Below are 6782 nucleotides of genomic sequence, written 5' to 3' on the forward strand. Positions count from 1 at the left end.
TTGCATGACGTTGTCATCTGGGAGTACAAAGAGTATCCGGAAAGAGCTTCGGCTCGCCCCGTCGAACCCTCCAGTTGTTCGTTGCTTTGAATAGACGATGACAGCCTTGCACAACCGAAGGCCACTTTTTGCAAAAATCTTCGCCGATCTCCCAGCTGTCCGGGTCACATGGATCACCCCAGACGATAAGGCTCTCCGATTGTTTGCCGTGACGATTGTCCACGACGTCGTGGCAGAGTGGTTCATCGTCATAATCATCGCCCAGTAGCAGAATGTTATTACGCATCCTTGGATCGGGCAGTAGATCGATCCATGGATGGTGCTCAACAATCAGCTGTAGATTGGTTGGCCTAAGATTTGCGGGACATGTCTGTACGGCTTCTTGTGCTCCGTCCTGGGAGCGGAAAAAGGGTGAAATAGCCTCACACTGAAGCCACTGATTAACAAACCCAAGGGTTTTATCATTTGCCATGAGTGCTCTGAAAACGTTGAATTTGATGAGCGTCAGCAGGAGGTCTGTTCGCGGAGACCCTTCCAGATATCGCGAATAAGCATAATCCTCGAAGCGAGCGAGAGACCTCTGGGTCTTATCAACGTCATCCGAGCATCGCCATAGATTGATCGGTGGCTCTGACGTCTCTGAGTACAAAGTATCAGGGCTTCGACTACCCTGCCGCACAACCTCCGAGTCCGCACTTGGGTCTTTGGCCGCGACGCCGAGCTTTCGTTGCATCACCTGTCGCCTTCCTGCATGGTTCAGTTAAAAGACCATGACTTGAATGAGTATAGTAACCCATAGATATGCTTACTCCATGCCCTTTGATGTAGGCGATTCTGAATTTTTCTCCGCTTAGCAGGATCAGTCGTTCCACTCCAATCATCGTCCGGACCATGCATCTCATTTTGTAGGCGCAAACTGAGAACTGATGGCAGGGTGATGTCGTCATACACCTTTATATCTGGGTGGTGGATTATTTGTGCCATAATAGCGGGATGAACGTGAAAGATAAGCTGTAGAAATGCTCTCGGATCTAGAATGGATGGCAGGGCCGTCGCCGCGTGATAAATATTCGAGAGACGGAGGCGGGACAATACTGTCGGTCAAGTTTGCCGGGGAAGTGGCAAAACAATATGATGGCTCTGAAACTACAGAATTGCAGATTACCCTTTTCTTCGTTCTATAATCCGCATCTCGTGTCGCACAACACCCGTGGGCGAGCACAATATGTTACACCAACCAACTATGCTTGCCAGTCGAAATACCTTTGCCAATCCTACCGAGACTAACCGTTGCGCAAGTCACAGGTATCTCCGAGATGAATATCACTTAGAATTCAAGGGAGCTTGAATTTATGTGGGATCCTACGCAGGCCCCCTTTGTCGCTGATAAACAATGACTTATTGGATGGCTGAACCAGCTTAATTGTCCGATATGCACATCTCTGAAGATAACTTCCCTTGCTTGTCACGTATGGCGCCCATCTTGCTGCCGGCTGCAGCACCTGTCTTAACAGTCTGGAAGAGGGACGACTTTTAGGCCACTACCCCGATGTAGCTAGTAAGGTGAGCTGGCCTAGCTAAGCCTAAGCCAACGTCAAGCTAGACGCGAGCTAGTCCGAGTCAGTCGTGAAACATGGCTCGATGGGAATCTAGACTCGAAAAATTACTAGCGCCTTGGCGTACCGGAGCAAGCGCAGGTTAGAAAGCCCCCCAAGCCACTGTGGCTTGAAACGCAGGATGTCGACGTCATGCGCCCGCGGCTCGTCATACGAGTAGGCTGCGATCAAATGCAATCCTTCTTGCCCTCTTTCTGCCACTTTTCGTCTTTGCCTCGCGCCCACTATTTTTATTGTCTCTACAGCGCTCACATCGTTTTCTACGAGGTCACGGAGTCGTTTCCCCGTTCCGACCAAGGTTCCTGTCGCTGTCCTTCCAGGTCCGCCCCACTGGAACCCTGAGTCTGGCAGGCAGACTCGCAAGGGGTCAAAATGTCTGAGCTACCCGATTACTGTAAGTGCCATTATCTCAGCAAGATATAGAGAGTCATGCTGATTGGAAGGAGATGCTGTCCTCGAAGTTGCCCCCGACAGCGACCAGGAAGCAATCAAGAGAGCTTACAAGAAAGCCGCGCTGAAGTAAGTCTCTCTACCACAGTCTGGAATATTAGAAGGAAATCTCTGTCGCTGGGTGCCGACATTCTCGTCTCAATACTAACGGATATTTTGGCAGATGGCATCCAGATCGCGTTGCGGCCGACTCGGACGAGCGTCCCAAGCGGACGAAAATGTTCCAAAAGATCAATGACGCCTACTACACTCTGTCCGAGCCCACGAGACGGCGAGAATACGACGAAGCAAGGCGTTTCCACGGCACCACGAGCTTTGACGAGTCTGCCGACGAAGAAGTTCCCAGGCCCCCTCCGCAGACGGGTCCCCAGTCTTGGTTCAACATGTTCGGCTTTGGTCGACCGGCGGGAGACGCACAAGAAGACCAGTTTGCAAACGAACAGTTCAAGAGTGCGTTTGAAGAGATGATGCAGGAGGACGAGTTGGCCGATGACACTCACACGCCCACGAAGCGGTTCTGGACTATCGCCGGAGGTATTTCGGGTGGCGTTCTCGGTTTCATTGTCGGCAACTCTGTCGGCATGGTGACAGGTGCTGCAGCCGGCAGCAAGATGGGCGCCATACGTGACAAGCAAGGGAAGTCGGTCTATGAGGTGTTCCAAGCGCTCGACCAGGGTCAAAAAGCTCGCATACTGAGCGAGCTTGCTGCGAAGCTGTTTAGCGGCGCGATCAGTTGAAGAACGGACGGACATGGGCTTTGGGCGGTACCCGGCGTGTCAGAGTGATACCTTTTTGGATTGGGGATAACGCATGGTGTTCGTGGCATATATCATTCGTCGTTATGATACACATTTTGGGGGAGTTGTGCTTTGTCTTGTTCGTCGATTTTGACAAAGATGCACTCCAGAACAACTCTCCGTAAGATACCCGTAGAATGTTTACAATGGCCAACTGCGGACTTGATACGATGGGTGTCCTCCACCCTGTCTAGGCCTGGGATGGAGACACCCAGAAATGAGATCGAGTATTCCGCCCTTGGGGATGATTTACATCTGGAGACCCCCTCATGTGCATTAAGTTAGATCGTACCTCGTAGTTGCCTCCCTGACAGGGAAAAGGCTGCGAATTAATATCAATGGAGATCTATACCCTTTTGAAGCACTGCCTACGGCGCTGGCGTTTGATTGGCCCGGTGCACCCCTAGTGCCCCATCGTGCCCACCAAGCCCCCCCGGTTTTTGTCCAGCCACTCGAATTGTCCGCTGAGCGGTCTACAAACCAGAGTTGCTCGGCCTCTGCAATGCATGCACTTTGTTCGTGAACCATCAGCTCAGGGGTCCTTTGACGAACCCTCGCCATTTCGCATCTTTTCATCGTTCTCCTCGCAGCTCTCTCCCGTGAGCAAATCCCAGTAACGAGCAAAGCCATCTTCTCGAGACGCGGGCGACAACGATCCGCAAAATCGAGCGACCCCGTCAAGCGCCGCGCACATCCCAAATCGGACTGTCTACGACGATTGGCCCTCATAGGCTGCGCTGACGTCCACGCGAACATCTGGGGATGGGGTTCTGGAACCAGGGAATTCGCTCGCAGCGAAGCAACTCTCCCTCGCCCTCACGCCGCTCCTACTACGCCTCCCGCCCGTCGTACTCGCGCAGCGCGTCCTCCTTCTTCTCCGGCCTCGGTGGCGGCTCCTCGTCGCGAGGCCACGGCCACTCGTCCCGCGCGCGCCCCCGGTCCGGCTTCGTGAACCGCATACGCCGCTTCCTGAAAGAGATATACTACTGGATGCGCCGGCATCCCGTCCGCACGTTTGTCCTGGTCATTCTGCCGCTGATCACGGGCGGGGCGCTAAGCAAGTTGCTGGGGACCGTGGGCATTCGACTCCCCGCGGGACTGCAGAGGATGATGGGCGGGCGGGAGATGACCCAGACGACCGAACGGTTCTATGCCCGCGGAGGCGCGAGGGACTTTGGCGCTGGCAGTGCCTTGCCCGGCATGGGTGGTGGGCTTGGGAACAGCATTGGCGCTCTTGCAGGTAAGCTTTGCTTTGACAGCCCCCAAAACAGAATGACATTGACGGGGATCAGGAATAGCAAAGATGTTCATCTAATCGCGACGGCAAGTTTGGGAGGTCTACATCTGACGGAGGGAATGAACAATGTTATAGCGGGAGGCAGGGCTTTGAAAATCACGAAAATGTCTCGAACCTGGAATGAATAAACGCACTGAAGAAAGTTTCTTCCATTTCTTCATTGAAAGCAAGCCATAACATGAACCTGATCAACGATCCTTCCTCGTAGCTGGAGTCATTCGACGTCAGCACCAGTGTGCTCGTTAGTGAAAACCTATTAACACATGCAAACCCTGCGAATACCATGCCCATGCCCCTGTGTTATCTTCCCTTTTTACTTTTCCCGGCCGTGCCTTTCCCGTTACTCCGAACCCTCTGCGATGATGTCCCTGCGGCAGCACTTCTCGTTTGAATCGCGTATTGACCACTTGGTCTTTCCGTGACTTCAACCACCTCGTCTTCTGGGGTGTAGTCGCTGTCGTCCTCGTCTTGGTTGTCTGTGTCAGATGGTGCTAGGTATCTGTAGACCTCTGGTTGTTCATCCGGAAGAAAAAGCTCGTCTTGTTGACGACGAATCCCAACGTGGCTTGGTAGAACACCCGCCGGACCAGACACGACGCGACGCTGTGGCGAGGCGAAGCGTGGGTCGGCAGGGTCAAACCTTGGCGCTCTCCCCACACTCGTCTGGTAGGGCAACTGATCCAGAGGCACGTTAACCAGGCTGGAAGTCGAGCGGGCACGAGGTTCCCAGTTAGGTTCGGAAGGGTCAGGCCGTGAGGAACGAGGGGAGTTGGAGCCGTGATTGTTGTAGAGAACGTCCGGATTAGAGGAATAGCGATGCGAATAATAAGGATGTTGCTGATAAGGGGGGGCCTGCTGCATTTGTTGTTGCCGCAGAGACTGGTTGGAGTTTGTGCGAGAGCTGTGGCGGAGCGGTTCGAGCTGACGCGGACCAGTCACATAATATCCTTGCGTGTACGGCAACCTTCGATCGTAGTCGACGTCCGCCGGGGGCAATGCGTAGGCGACCGAGTTGTCAACATTCTCGCGTGGAGAACTGTTTGAGGCAGAACTTCTTCCTCGGTTGCGGCTATCTGCGGTCTTGCCTTTGGCAGGAGAACCACCAGAAGACTTTTTGCCTGACACCTTGCGGACCTCGACTGGCTTGCGCTTGGCAACTTCCTTTTTGCTCTTTGGAGCCTGTGGCGCTGCTGCTGCAGGGGTCTGTGGAGGAGTCTGGCTCCGGTCGAGCTCTAGGCGTTTCAACGCATCAATTTCAGCTCGACTCAACTTGACATTGGGCTTACCCAGAGCCCGGGCGCGCGCTATCCTATCCAGAGCTCTCTGGACGAGCATGTCTTCTTTCTCCCTGTAAGCCATCTGCATGTCTGGTCTCCGGACGAGGCCTGCATAAGGGTCATAATCGTCCTCGTCATCCGAAGGGGTCAAATCATCGCCGAATGAATCACCTGAACGCCGTCGGCGGACAACTCCCCCACCTAAATCTATGCCAGTAAAGTGAAGCTCATCTGAGCGAAATCTTGATGGACCATAACCCTGATCGGGCTCAACACCGTGCGGCGATATCTCGTCGTCGGTGTCCAATTCCTCCACACGAACATTGTAGTCCCACGAGCGTTGTTGCTGTTGAAATTCCCACAATCTGTCCTTGTTCCGCCCGCCTCGTCCCCTTGGTGGTCTTCCCCCAGGGGGCATATCGTATGGAGTTCGCGGCCGACCACCTAGACCGCCTCCTCGGAAAAAGCATTCTCGATTGGTCTATCCATGAGTGAGGCGTGGCCAAGGATGGTCACACCGGTAGCTCCAATCAGCCATAGGAAAGTTGCAATAGGAGAAGAAATGAAGGCAACGGGAACAGCCACACAAGCGAGGCCGGTGTACAGCTGAGAGGTTGTCGCTCGGAAGGTGCCGATCTCGAGATCAGCTCCCCCCAACTTGCCGATTGCCCACATGCCGCCCACGACCAGGATGATGTCGAAAAGAAGCCATAGGTTGGTCAGCAGGCTGTAAATGCTGAGCATGACAAAGACCACGGCATAGTTGCTGGAGAAATAGCTCAGGTTGTAGTTGACTCTGGCCTGCACCTCTCCAAAGTTGTTTGGTTTTGACAATCTCTTCAAGTCGAGAAACTCGGAGATGGGTCGAATGTTTGCAAAGCGCGACGCAATCGACTGCGACCGGACGCTGTTAAAGCGATCACTCAGGTTGAGACGGGAAGTGAGGGCATCGATGGGAATGCTGATTCTGGCCATTTTGAGTTGAAAGGATGGGCGTTTCGATAGAGATTAAGGTCGCTGTTGAATTGATTACCTTGACAAGTCCATGTCAGTAATGAAACGCGAATTGGCGGTCACACAGCGTCCAGCATTGCTGACTGTTGTAGAACTTACAAGATTATTCAAAGTGCAGTGTTGGGGTGGAAGTGCAAATGAGCGTGATGAAAGAGAGTCGGGAGAAGAATAAGTCAAGGAGAAGGGGATGCAGTGTGCAGGCAGAGACTTTTTCTTGTTGTTGCCTGTGGCCCCTTTGCGGAGATTTGGGATGGAATTCGACGGGTGGGTGAATGGTTGACGAAGTTTGTAACTAGAGATTTTCGAGGGGGGGAAAGGGGGGGACTCAAAG

At 53.4% G+C, this 6782-nt stretch overlaps 5 protein-coding genes across 5 annotated transcripts; 2 read left to right on the forward strand and 3 right to left on the reverse strand.

Moving 5' to 3' along the window:
• Nucleotides 1–13: 13 nt before the first annotated feature.
• Nucleotides 14–984, reverse strand: AYO20_07156 (hypothetical protein; the record flags this gene model as incomplete). Its single annotated transcript, XM_022645443.1, has 2 exons — nt 14–747; nt 810–984. The coding sequence occupies 2 exons, from the start codon at nt 982–984 to the stop codon at nt 14–16; spliced, it is 909 nt and encodes a 302-aa protein (XP_022498661.1).
• A 1004-nt stretch (nt 985–1988) lies between these two features.
• On the forward strand, nt 1989–2803 carry AYO20_07157 (hypothetical protein; the record flags this gene model as incomplete). The annotated part of the gene is made up of 3 exons (XM_022645444.1): nt 1989–2010; nt 2063–2135; nt 2230–2803. The coding sequence occupies 3 exons, from the start codon at nt 1989–1991 to the stop codon at nt 2801–2803; spliced, it is 669 nt and encodes a 222-aa protein (XP_022498662.1).
• An 822-nt stretch (nt 2804–3625) lies between these two features.
• On the forward strand, nt 3626–4178 carry AYO20_07158 (hypothetical protein; the record flags this gene model as incomplete). The annotated part of the gene is made up of 2 exons (XM_022645445.1): nt 3626–4103; nt 4156–4178. The coding sequence occupies 2 exons, from the start codon at nt 3626–3628 to the stop codon at nt 4176–4178; spliced, it is 501 nt and encodes a 166-aa protein (XP_022498663.1).
• Nucleotides 4179–4460: 282 nt separating this feature from the next.
• AYO20_07159 (hypothetical protein) lies at nt 4461–5855 on the reverse strand (the record flags this gene model as incomplete). Its single annotated transcript, XM_022645446.1, has 1 exon — nt 4461–5855. One exon carries the CDS (start codon nt 5853–5855, stop codon nt 4461–4463), a length of 1395 nt encoding a protein of 464 aa, XP_022498664.1.
• A 26-nt stretch (nt 5856–5881) lies between these two features.
• AYO20_07160 (hypothetical protein) lies at nt 5882–6412 on the reverse strand (the record flags this gene model as incomplete). Its single annotated transcript, XM_022645447.1, has 1 exon — nt 5882–6412. One exon carries the CDS (start codon nt 6410–6412, stop codon nt 5882–5884), a length of 531 nt encoding a protein of 176 aa, XP_022498665.1.
• Between the last annotated feature and the right edge of the window lie 370 nt (nt 6413–6782).

This window comes from Fonsecaea nubica (genome assembly GCF_001646965.1).
Source record: "Fonsecaea nubica strain CBS 269.64 chromosome Unknown Scaff48, whole genome shotgun sequence".
Lineage (NCBI taxonomy): Eukaryota > Fungi > Ascomycota > Eurotiomycetes > Chaetothyriales > Herpotrichiellaceae > Fonsecaea > Fonsecaea nubica.